This window comes from Scyliorhinus torazame, chromosome 9, assembly GCF_047496885.1.
Source record: "Scyliorhinus torazame isolate Kashiwa2021f chromosome 9, sScyTor2.1, whole genome shotgun sequence".
In the NCBI taxonomy this organism is placed as follows: Eukaryota; Metazoa; Chordata; class Chondrichthyes; order Carcharhiniformes; family Scyliorhinidae; genus Scyliorhinus; species Scyliorhinus torazame.
Genome location: NC_092715.1, coordinates 52,260,799 through 52,279,601, shown reverse-complemented (window position 1 = coordinate 52,279,601; position 18,803 = coordinate 52,260,799). Strand labels below are relative to the sequence as shown.

Genomic DNA, 18,803 nt, shown 5'->3' with positions numbered 1-18,803 from the left:
GTGGCGGCCATTTTAAAAGCAACAGATTCCCAGAAACAAAAGTGAGACGAATCACTAATTACCCTGGGTTTGGTTGTGCTGCTCTTGGGAGCAATGCTCCTCCTGGAAAACAGAACTAGTTGCCTTTCTTTGAAAGGTATCACAACGTCTTCAGGAGACATTCGACTGCTGGAAGACAGGTGCCTCCAACAATGTAGCATTCCCTCAGGATCATACAGATTGCATCACCCTTGCCATCTGCTCACATCACAGTGCTATAAATCAGCTCCAGGGACATTGGCGATGGATTAACAAGGCTAAAGATTCACAAGCAAGCAAGTGGTTTGAAAGACATGAAGTTAATATGTGTCTCAACACTGCTCAAGCCTAGGAGAATGAATACGCAAGCGGCATTGAAAAGAGGTTTTCTCAGCCATCATGGAGTAATTCCTTCATTTGTATTCTTCTAAACAGCATAACATCTACCCACAGTGGGTCACCACAAATTGTCAATGATTATAGTCGCTGAATAAACATTCCAGAGACTGGATGTGACTGAAAGTGAAAGCGTCTGTCTCACTATTCTGTAAATGGGCTACCCAAAAAAGACCAGGAGACACATAATAACTGGTTTCTTGCCAAGAATTAGTACTCAGTGAAAGCACACATCATGGCAGCTGTTGTCAGGTCAGGTAGGTTGAAATGTCTAGCAGTCAGATTCAGAAATGCAGCCCATCAATTCAAGTATATTTACGTTGACGGCAAAGGTTTCAGCAGGAGGAGGAAAACAATGAAACTAATATTTTACCAAAAAAAGTGTGGATATGGAAATTTGGTGTTCTTGTGTCCAAACTGATCAAGACATTCTGGATCTCCAAACCAAAGAAAACAGCCCTGTGTGTTTAAAGAAACAGCAAATTAAATAAATTGAATGATGGAAGAGACTTCAAATAACTGCATCCTCAGCAGCCACGAGAGGAAAAACAAAACCCGATTACACATAGTGAATCTCCAACCTAACCACTGCCCCCAACCAGCCAAGAAAAATATTAAAATAAACTGCTCTAGGACATCAGTATTGGATCTGGTTCAGCAAACAAGGAGAAATTAAAATGTCACCACTATTAGCACACATATAATATTCAAAAAATAGGCAGAAAGCCAGAGGGATTATATAATTGGCAGCACAGTAGCACAGTGGGTAGCACTGTTGCTTCACAGTTCCAGGGTCCCAGGTCCGATTCCCGGTTTGGGTCACTGGCTATGTGGAGTCTGAACGTGCTCCGTGTCTCCGTGGGTTTCCTCCGGGTTCTCCAGTTTCCCCCCACATGTCCCGAAAGATGTGCTGTTAGGTAATTTGGACATTCTGAATTCTCCCTCTCTGTACCCGAACAGGCGCTCCCGGAATGTGACGGCCAGGGCTTTTCACAGTAACTTCATTGCAGTGTTAATGTAAGCCTACTTGTGGCAACAAAGATTATTATAATTGCTTCACAATGATTAAATGCCTAGAACTAAAGAACACCACATGCTTACGTAGATTAGGAAAGTGTTCACTTTAGCTGGTGAAGTCGATGCTGCATACAGACAATTAATGGTCTATCGTTAAAATTAGGACGTTTGTAAGATAATTATATTTGGGGCTGTAGCTTTAAATTTAGGGTAAATGAAGGGAGTCATGTGGCCTGTTCTGAAATCTGCCCAACAGTAAAACCTGGGCAGTTTGATGGTTAGATCAAAGGAAGGCTCAGAGATTGTTTGAGTGAGAAACGACTACAAGGTATTTACGTTTGGATACAATGGGAGTAGAGATTATCATGAATAGATTTGGGTTTCCCAAAGTCCCAGAAAGGTGTTGAAGATACCAGCTCTACAATTGTGCTGTAAACCATCCTTACTTCAAAGATCAAAGGGAGTTGGGGGTCAAGAAAGCCTAATTAGCATTTTTACGTGGATACAAGGCTAGTGTGATTCAGATTGCAATGGGATGGTAGAGGAAACCATTTTTGAGAGGGCTTCCCTACAAATCAATGAACATCATTGATGGGTAGCAGAGTTGCGTGGTAAGTGAGTAGAGGTTGCTTGGCTTTGGAAGGTACCATAGCCAGCTGCGGGAAGGAAATGGGATCTGGTCAAAAAGACACACCCTACAGCCATCCATGGACTCCATGATATTCATCATGGCATATCCAGGGCAAAGAGTCAGCAGAATAGGATTTACCACTGGTGTTAATTTAAGACACTCTCCAAAAACTGAGGAAATGCCTGGAGACGGTCACTTAACAACTACTACTCATTACTACGTGGCAAAGTGGAGATATGGCAACCCACCGGAGAAACTGTGGACTGTTTGCCAAAAGAACTGTAAATCTGTGGAGTATATGTTGAGTGATAAATATAAAAGGGGAGTGTTCCTCCCTGTAGTTTGATATAGAAGTTGCCTACAATTGTTTTTTGTCATTTGTGCACAGTAAAAGGTTTAAAACATGAAATCTTGCTGTGTGATTCTTTCAGGTTTTAACTCAATCTCTTTAAAAGTAATCCGTTTCTGCGGAGATCGTAACCCTATTGGATGAGTATAGTGGTGGATTTGACGGCACAGATGCAGAAATTAGAATGAACTACTAGGCAGCTATAATAGATACAAGAAGCTACAATGCTGGGCCAGCCATCCTAAAATCTTCCATATGAAATTAAATGAAAATGAAAATCACTTATTGTCACGAGTAGGCTTCAATGAGGTTACTGTGAAAAGCCCCTAGTCGCCACATTCCGACACCAGTTCGGGGAGGCTGGTACAGGAATTGAACCGTGCTGCTGGTCTGCCTTGGTCTGCTTTAAAAGCCAGCGATTTAGCCCAGTGTGCTAAACCAGCCCATTGCTAAACCGGCCCCTGGTCATTTGGAACATCTGGACCAAATTCTCTGCAGCCACCATAATGAAAAAATATTCCATGAGCCAAAGTATAATTGCTTCAATACTGTCCATTCGCATCATTCTGCTTTTGCCATGACTTAGTACCACTTTGAAGAAATCTAATCATGTTTCTTTTCATAAAAACATATGGTACCACGTTCATCACATGTCCATGGCCTTGTAGGTTATGGCACTTCCAACTGCATATCCAAGTTTCTTTTTAATGTAATTAGCGCTTCGGTCCCTACCACTCTTTCAGGCAGTGAATTCGAGATCTTCATCACTCTGGCTGAAAGCATTGCTTAGTTTCCCTCTAATCGTCTCCTAATCATTTTAAATCTCTGGTCATGTATCCCCCTGCTAATGAAACAGGTCCTTTTTAATCACTCAATTGTGTACACCTCAATTAAGTACCCCCTCAACCACTTCTGTTCCAAAGAAAACAATCCCATCCTTCCTCAGAGCTAAGATTTTAGTGTCCTAGCAGCATCTTCAAATCCGACAGCATAATCCTGCCGTTCACTCAATGTGACCAGAATTGTACACAGTACTGTAAATACAGCCTGAACAATTCTCGTATAACCTGCCTGCTCAAATATTCAACCCCTCCCTAAGTCCTTGGAAAAAATTCAGATGTTCAGAATTTTACAAAGGTTTGATGACATCTTCGCTAACCATGAACTGTGTTCAACTTTGCCCTTTTAAGCAATTAAATCTTCCATGAACTACATTAAACTGAAAGTATTAACATTTTTTTAAATATAGAATATACAGTGCAGGAGGAGGCCATTCGGCCCATCGAGTCTGCACCGACCCACTTAAGCCCTCACTTCCACTCGATCCCCGTAACCCAAAAACCCCTCCTAACCTTTTTGGACACTATTGGTAATTTAGCATGGCCAATCCACTTACCTGCACGTCTTTGGACTGTGGGAGGAAACCGGAGCACCCGGAGGAAAACCATGGGGAGCCACGGGGAGAACGTGCAAACTTCGCACAGATAGTGACCCAGCGGGGAATCGAAACTGGGACCCTTGCGCTGTGAAGCCACAATGCTAACCGCTGTGCTACCTTACTGCACCTCTGATTTGTATCATATTAAACATTTCGCCATCCTCTTGTTAAATGTCATTCAAAATCCTGGGTTCAGTTACGTGCATCATTTTAACATACAAAAACTGATAAAAACACAATGTGTGATTCAGCACTTACCCTCACTTTGTGTGTTACACCCCTCTCACTCAGCTGACAGACAGCCATTTCTGGGGAGCCAGGTACTCCCTAGCTTATCTAGTCCAACTATCTCTGTCTAATTGGAAGGGGAGGGAGTGTGGGAAGGCAGTCGAAAACAGGCTGTGACTATAGAGATAAGGAGCAGCAAGGCTATGGGGAGATTTAAACAAGAGAATGCATTTTCTTTTTTAAATTGGAGGCATTGGAGAGTCCAGGAGCCAACGTTAGTCAGAAAGGACAGAGGTGATGAGAAAGTGGGACTTCATCCAGTAGAGGATACATGTTGGATTTTGCACAAGCAGATGATGAGAACGGGAAGTTAGCCAGAACAATGTAATATTTGAAACTAGAATAAAAGAGTCATCGAGAATTTCAGCAGTATTGGGTTGTGGGAGGTGTGAGTGTGCTTGAGAGGTTGGTGTGGGCAGGTCAGTGGTGATGTTGTAGAGATGGAAATCGTTGGCGGGGGAGGGGGGAGGGGAAAGAGAGAGAGAGAGTGATTCCATGAGCGATGTCTAAAACTGATGAGAGGAAATACATTTTCACTTAGAGGATGGTTGGAGTCCATAACAAGCTTCCCGAGAGGGTGGTGGAGGCATGTTTGATCAAGGTATTTAAATGGATTGCTATCCAAAAAGAAAGAATGTGCAAGGTTACAGGGATATGGCAGGGGAGTGGGATAGGTAGAAAGCTTTTGTAGAGAGCCAGTGCAGACTAGATGGGCCAAATGGTCTCCTTCTGCACAGCAAAGGTTCTGTAATCCTGTGAAGAAAGTTGCACTTCACGCAAGACTGAATGTTGGGACAAGCAAGCTAATGGCACAGTGGCAAAGGGCAGATTGCGAGGTGATGGAGAGGTAGAGAACATTCTTGTCAATATACATTTGGAAGCCAATCACATGTCCAATGTGGAAATGAGGAAGAGAATGGAGTCAAGGAAAGATCCCTCAAGAAGATTTCCAGATGCAATGGGACATACAAGGGAGGAGAAAATTCTATCGCAGAAACGCCTCAAACTAGGGGCTGTTTGGCACAGGGCTAAATCGCTGGCTTTGAAAGCAGACCAAGGCAGGCCAGCAGTACGGTTCAATTCCCGTAACAGCCTCCCCGAACAGGCGCCGGAATGTGGCGACTAGGCGCTTTTCACAGTAACTTCATTTGAAGCCTACTTGTGACAATAAGCGATTTTCATTTCATTTTCATTTCATTTCATTTCATTTCAACTACAGTTAGATAGCAAAGAGTGGATACATATACACAAGAGCAACCACTGAACTGAACAATGAAGTGGTGGTGGAGGCTGGTGCGGCCAACCATGTCAAGGGGTGTAGAAAAGTCAAAGAGGGAAAATGACACAGAAATTCTCAGATTAAACCTGTATCAGTGCTGTGGCTGGGGTTGAAAGCTGACGGGAAAGATTCAAGCAAATTAGCATTGATCTGGGTGATCTATTCAAGGACTTTGAAGATGCAATCATTTACAGGGGGTTGGGGGGGGGGGGGGGTTCATTTGTCTACGGTGATGGTTATGAATGGAAGGAGGTGGAAAGTATCTGAGCAGAGAGAATCTGTCATCTCAATTGGCATGGAAGCTAAGAAAGGTGGTTCGGAGATCAGCATTTTAGCAGACATTGAGTCAACGGCTGTAGGAGGCGGGCATGAGAGATGGAAGAACCACTAGAGCCTGGGGAAGAGTTTACCTTTTGGCGAAACAAAGTGGAGGGGGCAGTGGGGGGCAGTGGGAAGAGGAGAGGAAAGTTCAGATGGTCTTAATCTTAGTCGTAAAACACAAAGGGGATTTTCACGATAACGTCATTTCAGTGTTAACCTAAGTCTACTAGAGACACTAATAAAGATTATTAAATGATGCTTTCTAACTTCAGTGCTAAACAATGCCCATGCACATTTCTTTTCTAATCTGTAGAAGCAGTTTAAGGTTGATAAGGACTGCTAATTGCATTCTTAGTTCGTCTCCTGGAGGTGGTGAATTCCAGACCAATAATAATTGCTTACAAAATTTTCAATGCCAACACCTTGTATTCCTAATAAGAAGCATTCATCAACAAATTTTAATTCTGCCATACACCACACAAGACACTGTCATTTGATATGGAAATTAGTGTTGCTAGCTTTCACTACAACAGTACAATTTATGTTAATAAAAGCAAAATACTGCAGATGCTGGAAATCTGAAATAAAAACAGAAAATGCTGGATAAACTCAGCAGGTCTGGCAGCATCAGTGGAGAGATAAACAGAGGGTGCAATTCTCCAGAAAGATTTGCAAGTGTTGCAGCGAGTGGGATCCGCCACGAGTTTCCCTGCGCTCGGCCCAGCGAGGCCGGCAACGCTATCAACATTAATTGGTCCACTTAACAAGGCCACACGGACTTCTCGCCGCAAATGTCGGCTTACCAGCTGATTCGCCGGCACCACACTTGCCAGCCTCCCCGCTAACAAGGTCGAACTGCACTTGCTCAGCCAATCCCAGCCAGCTCACAACAATGGCACCCAGGAGACCGGCCCCAAGATTAGAGTATGCAGATCTGGAGAGGCCGCTAGACGCAGTGGAAGCCAGGAGGGATGTGTCGTCCCCCCCCCCCCCCCCCCCCCCCCCCAAGCGTCCTGGAGGGCCAGTCATAAGGCAGCCAGTGCTGCCCGGGATGGGGCGGCATCAACTGTGAGTGGCGGCAGATGTGAGCGCTGGGGGTGTGATCAGGGGGACTGGCATCCAGTGTCAGAATAAGGTCAATTACCTACACTGGGCAGCACAAATGAGTAGACACCAAGGCACCCCCCCCACCCCCCCACCCCCACCCGCCGAGACCTTTCCGCCCCATACGATTGGCCAGCCCCTAACTCTCAATACAACACCCAACCCTCCCTCCAACCCCCCAACCTGTCCTTCACCCCCCCCTCACTTCAACCTCCCCAACCCTTGATTCACCACCCCCCCCCCCCCCCCCACCCCGCAAACCACTGTGTACCACCCATGTGGCTAGTGATGTCCTCTCTGTGTCTCCTCAGGAAATAGCTCTCCCACAATTGCCGGGAGAGGGACCAGACTGGCAGTGGTATGCCGGACAATCCACAGCACCTTCGAGGAGCGTGCCCTAAAGGTGGCCAGTGTGGCCGCGAACAGAGCAGCCACCAATGCAGAGGCTGGCGGATGCAGCAGAAGTGAGGAACCACTGGCCCCAGTCAAAGGACCTGTCAAACGTGAGTTGTTATTGCCTTACTGACCGACCCATTCCTTCCACTGCCCAAGTGTCCATTCTGCCGCAGGTCCTCCAGCCGACGGCGACGGCCCATCCCGGTGGCCCCCTCTCCAGCCTCCCAGGAGAACACCTCGGAGGACAGCTCCGAGGAGGCCACAATCGAGGCGTCACAGCTGTCATCCCCACCCTCCACCAAAGCAGATACAGGCACCTCGGTGGGAACCATTAGGGGTCAGGCTTCTGGGAAACAATTTGGTGAGCACCACACTGCTGCTAATGCACATCAAGCGGAGACAGGAACCACAGGCAAGACGGCAGTCGGAGATCTGCTGAATCCCAGGGCCCAACTGGATCCCAGCCTGATGATGAGCCTGTGGAGGAGTTCAAACAGAGCTGATGTAGACATTAGATGGCGGCTGGGTCATTCAGAGGGAAATGTCAGCAATAGTCCAGTAGGTCCATAGTCACTTGGAGGAGCCCAGAGTCTACCGCACAGGAGATGTCGCCAGCAATGCATGACACCAAGGCCAACACTGCTAGGATGGCGACCGCAGTGGAGAGCCTGGTGCACAACATCGGCACCATTAGTGGAGGTGCCCAAGGCATCGCACTGTCGGTGGCAGTCATGGCCAAGAGACTAGGCAGAATGAAAGAGAAAATGCTGGGAAATCTCAGCAGGTCTGGCAGCATCTGTAGCGAGAGAAAGGAGCTAACGTTTTGAGTCCGATGACTCTTTATCAAAGCTTTGACACGATGGTGCGGACAAGGGGAACCGCCCGGGGCTCGAACCAGCTGCCCCTCCATCCGAAGGTGAACCCCGGGGCCCTATGGGCACCAAGCAGGAGGAGGGGGTCTGGGTGTCAACCCGGACCCGTCCCATGGAGTGGCGATGGTGGCCACCAGCTCCCTGAAGTTCCATCCCTCTGACGAGTCCGCTTTTTGAAGGCTTTGACAAAGAGTCATCGGACTCGAAACGTTAGCTCTTTTCTCTCCCTACAGATGCTGCCAGACCTGCTGCGATTTTTCAGCATTTTCTCTTTCGTTTCAGGTTCCAGCATCCGTAGTAATTTGCTATTATTTTAGACTAGGCAGAATGTCCGACTCCACCCAATACCAGGCTGACTTTGAGGAGGGTCTGCGGGACATGTCCCGCTCTCAGGTGGGAATGGCCAAAGCACTGCGGAGCTTGTTCCAGTTGCAGGTAGACATTGCCACGATGCTGCAGAGCATGTTCCAGTCACTGAGGAGCATCGCCGAGGGCATCGACACAATTGTGCAGACAATGGGGAACCGCCCGGGGCTCGAACCAGCTGCCCCTCCATCCGAAGGTGAACCCCGGGGGTGAGTCCGCTTTTCGAAGGCAGCACATGGGACAGGGCGGCACGGCTGCCGACAAGTGAGCCGAGGCCCTCTGGCCCCAGAGCCCCCAAAGGATATCTGCCTGGGGCAGCGAAGGCCACGGGACGAGGTAAACAACTGGTTGCCTCCACCTCTGATGTGCATCCTGGGGACACTCCTGGACGCAGTGGTAGAGCTAGGAGGGCCATTGAGTGATCCACATTGAGGATCACTGGGGGCACCGGAGGAGGGGGCGGAGGCACCATTGGCAGAGTGAGGAATTGTTACACACAAGAAACACTTTTGTGCACAACTAGTATGATGCCCCTGTCACTTTCCATCGCAATGCAGGCCGACCGCCGAAACCTTGGCCCCTCTCTCCAGGCATCTTCCCCTCCCCATTGCACTCACCTACCCTCCATGTCCCCGAAGCTGTGCCCTATTCCCTGGGATGTTTGGATGTTGGCTGCTGAGTGTGTGGTGTTGCCTCCGCAGTGTTCAAGCACAGTGTCCAGGCATCAAGATGTGATTGGGATGCTAGGCAATGAGCTGCACATGCTACATGACCCACCCACCCACAGGAATCCACTTGGGTTGTGTGAAGTGCTCACTTAACCGCAACTGCCAAGGGCTATTAGCAATAGCCTTTAGCTGCAAGGCAGTCGGTGCGGGTTATGGGTGGTCAGTGGGGCAGACGGGCAGGGACAAGGCTTGGCCCAGGAACGCATACACACGATTTAGGGGTTGGTATGCTGGTGCTACGCGCGGTTGCCCATCTAGCACCCTCCCCACACTCGCATGGCGGCCCACCCCTGCCAAGGGGTGTCCCCACCCGCCCCTGCCGAGCACTGGGGTGGCAAGCCCAGCACCCCCGGGCTCTTTACCAGTGATCTCACCTCCTCGGCGCCCCGCCGAAGCCCTTTCACCAGGTTCAAATATTTCAAAAGGAATACTAATCAAAGCCAGCTTGACCACTTGCTGGGGAGGCTGCTGAAAGGCAGGAGGCCATTGGATAAGGGGTGGCTCCTGTTAATTGTATGAAAATAGGGCTTAAGTGGTGATAATTGGTTTCTCGCCACGCTACGGCGAGATGCCAATTTCGCCGATGGAACGGGCCTGTTGCATCGCAAACTGCCGCCTGACGTTGTTCTCGCTTTCAGCCTCTCTTGCTATTCACCAGCCTCGTTTTATTCGAGCGAGAGAGCAACGAGGCCAGAGAATCGCGCCCAGAATTAACATTTCAAGTCCATGTGACTCTTCTTCAACACTGGAACAAACAAAGAAAACAAAAGACATAAAGGGAGTCAAGATGGAGGAAGAAATTCACAGTCTAAAGTTGTTTAACTCAATGTTGAGTCCAGAGTGCCTCATCGGAAGACGAGGTGTTGTTCCTCCAGTTTGCTTCAGGCCTCACTGCAAAATTCAGCAGTCCAAAGACAGAGATGTGGGCAGGAGAGCAAGCTGCTCAGTCGAAATGGCAAGCGACAGGCAGTTTGGGGTCATGCATGCAGACTGAGCGAAGGTGTTCCACAAAGCGGTCACCCAGTCTGCATTTCGTCTCTCCAATATAGAGGCAACTGCATTGGGAGAAGCACGGTAACACAATGGTTAGCACTGTGGCTCCACAGCTCCAGGGTCCCAGGTTCGATTCCTGCTTGGGTCATTGGCTATATACATTCTCCCCGTGTCTGTGTGGGTTTCCTCTGGGTGCTCCGGTTTCCTCTCACTAGTCCCGAAAGACGTGTTGTTAGGAAATTTGAACATTCTGAATTCTCTCTCTGTATACCCGAATAGGCGCTGGACTGGGGCGACTAGGGGCTTTTCACAGTAACTTCATTGCAATGTAAACCTACTTGTGACAATAAAGATTATTATTATAAAGCAAATACAGGAGACCAAATTGAAGCAGGTGCAAGTGAAATGTTGCTTCACCTTAAAGGAGTGTTTGGGGCTTTGGGCATCACAACCACAACGTTAACTCGGCTTCTCCCTCCGCAGATATTGCCCGACCTGCTGAGTACTTCCATCATCTTCAATAATATGAAAGTTATGATGGATTTATAATCCACACACAGTGCCAAATGCAAGAAGAGAAAAGGCAACCTCTTGGATTAAGTTTCCAAACAGTTAAGGTGTCAGCTCCAGACTGACTGCTAAATTGTGCTGGTACTTTTTGCAGCATGTTAAGATAGTAGTTTTCAAGCCCCATTATTTTTCATTAAAGCTTTTATGTATCACACAATCCTTCTTTTAAACTCATACAGAAATTGTTTTCTAATGCTGTCCTCCAGATCAGCTGCAATAATAAAATGGGATTGCAAATCAATCGGAGCCACCTCACTATGCTCACCCTGTCGCTGTTTTAGCAAATTCCTAACTTTTCCCAGCATTCCAGTTCTCTTTCTTCTGTATATATGGTATGGTATAGACCGCAATATTACCAGTTAGTTTTCAATTATTATGCTTTTGGAGCATAGAATTGTCATCAACAGATCCTTTAACATGAGCCAGGGATGAGTGAAATACGGGCAGCACGGTGGCATAGTGGTTAGCACAGTGGCTTCACAGCGCCAGGGTCCCAGGTTCGATTCCCTGCTGGGTCACTGTCTGTGCGGAGTCTGCACGTTCTTCCCGTGTCTGCGGGGGTTTCCTCCGGATGCTCCGGTTTCCTCTCATAGGCCAAAGATGTGCAGGTTAGGTGGATTGGCCTTAATTGGCCTAAATTGCCCTTAGTGTCCAAAAAGGTTAGGGGGGGTTTATTGGGTTAGGGGGATAGGGTGGAAGTGAGGGCTTAAGTGGGTCGGTGCAGACTCGATGGGCCGAATGGCTTCCTTCTGCACTGTATATTCTATGTAAGAAGCAGCCAAGGGATAAAAGGGCACATTTTGAACTCATTCCACTTTGTTCCTGGACCCTGCACAGAAAAAGTCACATTAACTAAATTCAGCAAAGAAAATAGTGGAAAATGCCTCAACAAGTTTTTTTTTAAATGAATAATGTTTATAAATTGCTTTTGCAAAATGTGTTGAACAAATTCCTTATATGGTGGTTAAAGCAGTCAATTTCCCAGTGACAAGAAAAGCCGTTTGTTGCTCTTCACATTAGAATTTTTCAGATGATCATTATCAAACCAAAGTGGACACAACATATAATTTGCTGCAACTAAAAATGTACCCTTTAAACTGCAGCAGAATATTGAATTCTTCTTTGGAACAGGCAGGGGATTTTCCCACTCCTTGCCTATCTAGAGATGAAGATACTATCAAAATTGACAAAAGTCACCATATCCTTTTGCAGTGTGTGGTTATTTTGCCACATCTAACCCCCAGCTATATTAGTTTTATATCAATTGTCACTTACTTAATAAAAATAAAGATTTTTAAAAATAAAATATTGAATTTTAATCCTGTGTTATTAATGCCCTTAAATCAGATAAAATTCTTGGGGGTCACTATAACCTAACAGTACACACTTCACTACTTTTAGCTTATGAGCTCATGCATTGAAGAGCACTTCAAAAAATGTAAATAGTAGATTGCTTTAAGAGCCCAGTTTTCTTTAAATTGAGTAACTTTTTTTTGTAAAATCGCTCACTAATTAAAGCTTTGGCCCAATTCGCAGAGCACAACAGCAACGCCATCAGCATCAAAAATAACTCTACCAGTTCAAAGAACAAAGAACAAAGAAAAGTACAGCACAGGAACAGGCCCTTCGGCCCTCAAAGCCTGCGCCGACCATGCTGCCCATCTAAATTAAAATCTTCTACACTTCCGGGGTCCGTATCCCTCTATTCCCATCCTATTCATGTATTTGTCAAGATGCCCCTTAAACGTCACGATCGTCCCGGCTTCCACCACCTCCTCCGGCAGCGAGTTCCAGGCACCCACTACCCTCTGTGTAAAAAAACTTGCCTCGTACATCTCCTCTAAACCTTGTCCCTCGCACCTTAAACCTAGTAATTGACATCTCTACCCTGGAAAAAAGTTTCTGACTATCCACTCTGTCTATGCCCCTCATAATTTTGTAGACCTCTATCAGGTCGCCCCTCAACCTCCGTCGTTCCAGTGAGAGCAAACCGAGTTTATTCAACCTCTCCTCATAGCTAATGCCCTCCATACCAGGCAACATCCTGGTAAATCTCTTCTGCATCCTCTCAAAAGCCTCCACATCCTTCTGGTAGTGTGGCGACCAGAATTGAACACTATACTCCAAGTGTGGCCTAACTAGGGTTCTATATAGCTGCAACATGACTTGCCAACTTTTATGCTCAATGCCCCAGCCAATGAACCGTATCTCAGATTTTGTTTTTATAATATCAATTTAGAGTATCCAATTCATTTTTTCCAATTAAGGGGCAATTTAGCGTGGCCAATCCACCTACCCTGCACATCTTTTGGGTTGTGGGGGCGAATCCCATGCAAACACAGGGAGAATGTGCAAACTCCACACGGACAGTGACCCTGAGCCAGGATCGAACCTCGGACCTCTGCGCCGTGAAGAACCGTGCTAATCACTTGCACCACCGTGCTGCCCCTTGCCCCCTGGCAAATGAAGGCAAGCATGCCACATGCCTTCTTGACTACCTTCTCCACCTGTGTTGCCCCTTTCAGTGACCTGTGGACCTGTACACCAAGATCTCTCTGACTGTCAATACTCTTGAGGGTTCTTCCATTCACTGTATATTCCCTACCTGTATTAGACCTTCCAAAACGCATTACCTCACATGTGTCCGGATTAAACTCCATCTGCCATCTCGCCGCCCAAGTCTCCAAACAATCTAAATCCTGCTGTATCCTCGGACAGTCCTCATCGCTATCCGCAATTCCACCAACCTTTGTGTCATCCGCAAACTTAATCAGATCAGTTACATTTTCCTCCAAATCATTTATATATACTACGAACAGCAAAGGTCACAGCACTGATACCTGCAGAACACCACTAGTCACAGCCCTCCAATCAGAAAAGCACTCTTCCATTGCTACTCTCTGCCTTCTATGGCCCAGCTAGTTCTGTATCCAACTTGCCAGCTCACCTCTGATCCCGTGTGACTTCACCTTTTGTACCAGTCTGCTACGAGCGACCTTGTCAAAGGCCTTACTGAAGTCCATATAGACAACATCCACTGTCCTACCTGCATCAATCATCTTTGTGACCTTCTCACAAAACTCTATCAAGTTAGTGAGACACGACCTCCCCTTCACAAAACCGTGATGCCTCTCGCTAATACGACTCCTTGCTTCCAAATGGGAGTAGATCCTGTCTCGAAGAATTCTCTCCAGTAATTTTCCTACCACTGACATAAGGCTCACCGGCCTGTAGTTCCCTGGATTATCCTTGCTACTCTTGTTAAACAAAGAAACAACATTGGCTATTCTCCAGAGATCCGGGACATCACCTGAAGACAGTGAGGATCCAAAGATTTCTGTCAAGGCCTCAGCAATTTCCTCTCTTGCCTCCTTCATTTTTCTGGGTAGATCCCATCAGGCCCTGGGGACTTATCCACCTTAATATTTTTCAAGACAGCCAACACCTCGTCTTTTTGGATCTCAATGTGATCCAGGCTATCTACACCCCCTTCTCCAGACTCAACATCCACCAATTCCTTCTCTTTGGTGAATACTGATGCAAAGTATTCATTTGGGTGTGACCACATTTATATAACTGCTATCTATGACGCTTTGCGCCACCTGCATGCTCCTAAATGCATCCAACTGCTGCTCCAACCGAACCATGCGGTCTGTGAGGAGCTCCAGTTGGGTGCACTTTCTGCAAACATAGCCATCCGGGATGCTGGAAGCCTCCTGGACCTGCCACATCTCACAGTCAGAGCTCTGCACCCCTCTAATTGACATTGCGTTAATTAATTAGTAAATTTAATTTTAAAATAAATTTTTAAAGAAGTTACTGTTAACTATATGTCTCCTAGCACTAGATTTCTACTATAAATGTAAATGCTAAATACAGTACTCTCCGATCTCTGGCTTAGATAGCCCTCTAAATTATGATTAAGTAATCAATTAATTATGTTTAATTAGTTTAACAAGATTTAATTTTTAAATTTAGTGCAGATTCCCTATCAGCCACTCGGGTCACAGCTTTCCTGTGACGTCACTTTTCAGTCACCCCCCCCCCTCCCCCCCCCCCACCCCACCACCCAGTCAGATCCAGAATATCTATCACTTACCTGTTCCCAAACTGCTCCCCGTCTCTCTCTCTCGCGAAAATGAAGGCCGCTGGAACCTGGGGGTAAGATTTTATATCACCTACCTTCCCAGGGTGCTCCCTGGTTTTCTCCCTGCTTCCCGGAATGCACTCTGGACCTCTCCCTGATGATTACCAGTTACAAAGCCAAACGAAGGAAACAGAACAATAAGGGAAACAGTACCTCGTCCCACTCCGCGCCAAATTGCCACATTGCCAAATTACCAAGTTCCAATTCCTACTCTGGCTGTGTCTCACTCACTCAGGCTGTGTCTCCTTCACCTGCACAAAGCTTACTGTGTGTTCTTTCTGTCTGTCTTTTATACAGAACTCACATGGATAGTTCAAACTAACATGGATAAAAGTATTCCTTCAAACTGTACTGGTTGCCAAACGATATACCCTCGGGGTCAGCGCTAAGTTTGCTTTTTGCCTTTGATAGAAACAGGATACATTTTGGAAGGACAAACAAGGAATGGGAGTTATGGATTCAACTGACTGCAGCAGTTCACTCCCACCCTCTCAAGGGCAATTAGGGCTGGGTAATAAATACTGGCCTTGTCAGCAACACCCACACCCTACAAATTAATTTTTTTAAAAAGATACGCTGCATATTTGGCAGCTCCCGCTCGAGAGCTTGGTCTTGGTCCGTTTCCCCCGTTTGCTGAGCGGATGATTTGGTGAAACAAGGTGTAGAGGTGACTGAATAAAGTTAAATGTTACTGGTGGATACATCCACGGTCCAGAAGTGGGTTGAGAAAAAGGGAGCAATTGGAGCAGGAGAATCTTTGTGCGACACAGGTCAAGATGGCGGAGGGTAAAGGGCCAGCCTTGCCAACCCAGTAGTCAACGGAGCAGCTGGTGGAGTTCTTAAATAAGACGTTCAGCCGGCAGAGGAGGGAATTCCCAGAAAGACTATCCAAGGCAGTGGAACCACTAAAAGCGGGAATTGATCGGTGGAACAGAGGCTGGAGACCCAGGGCCAGGCCATTCGGAAAGTAGAGGATAATAATAATCTTTATTAGTGTCACAAGTAAGCTTACAAAAGCACTGCAATGCAGTTACTGTGAAAATCCCCTAGTCGCCACTTCTGGCGCCTGCTCGGGTACACAAAGGGAGAATTCAGAATGTCCAATTCACCTAACAGCGCGTCTTTCGGGACTTGTGGGAGGAAACCGGAGCGTTCAGAGGAAACCCACACAGACACGGGTAGAACGTACAGACTCCACACAGACATGACCAAAGCGGTGGTAGTGAGTATGTGGACGAATTGAGTAAGAGTTCGCAGGACTTCGGGCTACACCGGGCTGCCCACTTTCTCCGTTGCCTTGGCAATAGAGCCTTGCCAAACTATAGGGTTAGCCTTGCCAAACTAAATGGAATTATTATTGGGCAGGTAACATAGTTATGGTGAGGAAGTGGGTAGTGGGGGAGGGGTCGGACTGGAGGGCAGATGGAAGTGGCCTCTTGCAGGGGTACGGGTTCGGGAGCATTATTGACGGCGCGCCTGCCATTCTCGCTGGCCAAATACTCCACGAACCCTGTGGTGGTGGCGGCGCTGCGGATGTGGAGACACTGGCGGCAGCATCTGAGGTAGGAAGGTGCCTCGGTGTGGGCACCGATTTGCTGCAATCACAGATTTGCAGCGGGGGGGGTTGGACGCGAGATTTCGAGGATGGCAACAGGCAGGGATCAAGCAGTTTGGGGACTTGTTTGTGGGAGAATCTTTGTAAGTTTAGAGGACTTGAAGGAGAAACATAAACTGCCCAGTGAGAACAAGTTTCAATGCTTTGTGAAGAAGCAGGTGCCGTCCTTTCCCGATTTGCTGCCTTCGGGACTACAGGATAAGGTGGCATCGAAGAAGGAGTGGGAGAGGGCAAGGTATCCGAGATCTTTATCCAAGATGCACAAGGAGCTAATGGACTGGGAGGGATTCCCTACGTGCGAGGTCAAGCGGAAATGGGAGGAAGGGGGCGGCACGGTGGCGCAGTGGTTAGCACTGCTGCCTAGGGTGCTGAGGACTCGGGTTCGATGCCCTGGGTCATTGTCCGTGTGGAGTTTGCACATTCCCCCCATGTCTGCGTGGGTTTCACCCCCACAACCCAAAGATGAGCATGGTAGGTGGATTGGTCACACGAAATTGCCCCTTAATTGGAAAAAAATAATTGCGTACTTTAAATTTTATTAAAAAAAGAAAAAAGGAAATGGACGGAGCAACCAGCGGGCGGGGTGGAAATGGAGGCGGGGTGAATGTATCCTCATCGTGCGCTAGACTCAGCCTTATCCAGTTTAAGGTAGTTCATAGGGCACATATGACGGTGGCAGGTTCTTGCAAGGGATTGAGGTCAGGTGTGGGCAGGTGTGCCCACGAACCATGTTCAAATGTTTTGGGCATGTCTGAAACTGAAGGGATTCTGGCCTGGGTTCGCGGATGTAATATCCGAGATGCTGAGGGTGAAGGTGACCCCAAATCCAGAAGTGGCAATATTTGGTGTGTCCGAAGACCCGAGAGTCCAGAGGGCAAGAGAGGCCGACGTCCTAGCCTTTGCCTCCCTTATAACCCGGAGACAGGTTTTGCTGGAATGGAGGGACTCGGGAGCCACCAAAACTAGTGAGCAACCTGGCAGAGTTCCTAAGGTTGGAGAAAATCAAGTTCATCTTAAGACGGTCAGTTGATGGGTTTGCCCTGAGATAGAAGCCACTCATCGATTTCTTCAAGGAGAATTGAGGTGTCAGTAGGGGGTTGGGCTGTTGGTTAGTTGGTTATTTATTAAGAGGTTCCTGTTTGTTCTTACTCTTGTGTTGGTTTGTATTTAATGTTCATACAAATGTTTAATAAAAATATATTTTTTAAAAAGATATTGGTGGTAGCAAATGAACGTGGTACAAATTATAGAGAATGATTGAAAAAGCGAATGAACCTAGGGATAGGACTTCAATTCCATACACATGCAAGAAGGAAAAAAGGCCAAAAATATTGTGCGTTTTACAGTCAAGGACAACTAGAGAAAATAACTAAGATTATTTTGTACAAGGCAATGGTTGGGTCACAGTATAGTTGTTGTATGCAGTTTTAGAAATCCCAATTTAGAAAGGACGCAAGTCACAAAGAACAGAAAGATTCACCAGGATTATGACAAGGTTGGGAAATTAAAGCATCCAGAGACCAACTGCAACTGGTGCAGAGAGGGTTCATATGAGGTTTAGATGAAAATGTCAGAATAGTCAAAATGTTTGAAAGATGTGAACAGGATATTTCTTTTGGTTGGGAGTAAATTACAAGGAAACATCAATGCAAGGCCATTAAGACTGGGAGAGATGGGGCGGGAGAAATCTATTTTTATATAGTTTCCAAAACATATACAGCTTGACCACAAAGTGTTTGAGGCAAAAACGCTAGCTTTTAAGGGAAATTTGGTTGCAGCAAACCAAAGGCATTGTGCTTTTTTAAGTTCATTTACAGCATTTGGGCTCGCTGGCTGAGCCAGCATTTATTGCCCATCCCTAATTGCCCTCGAGAAGGTGGTGGTGAACTGCCTTCCTTGAATCACTGCAGTCCCTGTAGTGTAGGTACACCCACCGTGCTACAGGGGAATAAGAGATGCCGTGGGATTAGTTTGGACCATGCTCGCAAAGTTGGCACAGGCAGCATGATCCAATTGACCCATGTGTTCTAAACCCCAATGATTCTTACAGGGCCTGCTATTTCTATATCCAAAACAGAATCACTGCATTCTTTCAACAAAGCTTCAAAAGCTAATTATCTTTGTCATTCACTTAACACATTCAAGGGACCAGATCTTGCCGAAAGGTGGGATATCCTCACTTCTGTAGCACTTTAACATTACAAATCAGCAGCAATTAACAGATGAGATGGTGTTTGGTCCCAGTGCAAACATCAGTTCATGGGCAAATCCAAAG

The 18,803-nt window shown here is 46.8% G+C and overlaps 1 protein-coding gene across 3 annotated transcripts in view; it reads right to left on the bottom strand.

Moving 5' to 3' along the window:
- snx25 (sorting nexin 25) overlaps positions 1-18,803 on the bottom strand; it is a 369,244-nt gene that overhangs the window by 325,418 nt on the left and 25,023 nt on the right. Inside the window, exon 1 of one of the 3 annotated variants that reach the window (XM_072515886.1) lies at positions 63-176. The exons of the other annotated variants lie outside the window; for them this stretch is intronic. Within the exon in view, the coding sequence (XP_072371987.1) occupies positions 63-161 (99 nt within the window). The 5' untranslated portion in view covers positions 162-176. Of the gene's footprint in view, positions 1-62; positions 177-18,803 lie in introns of those variants that run through there. 3 annotated transcript variants of the gene reach the window in all.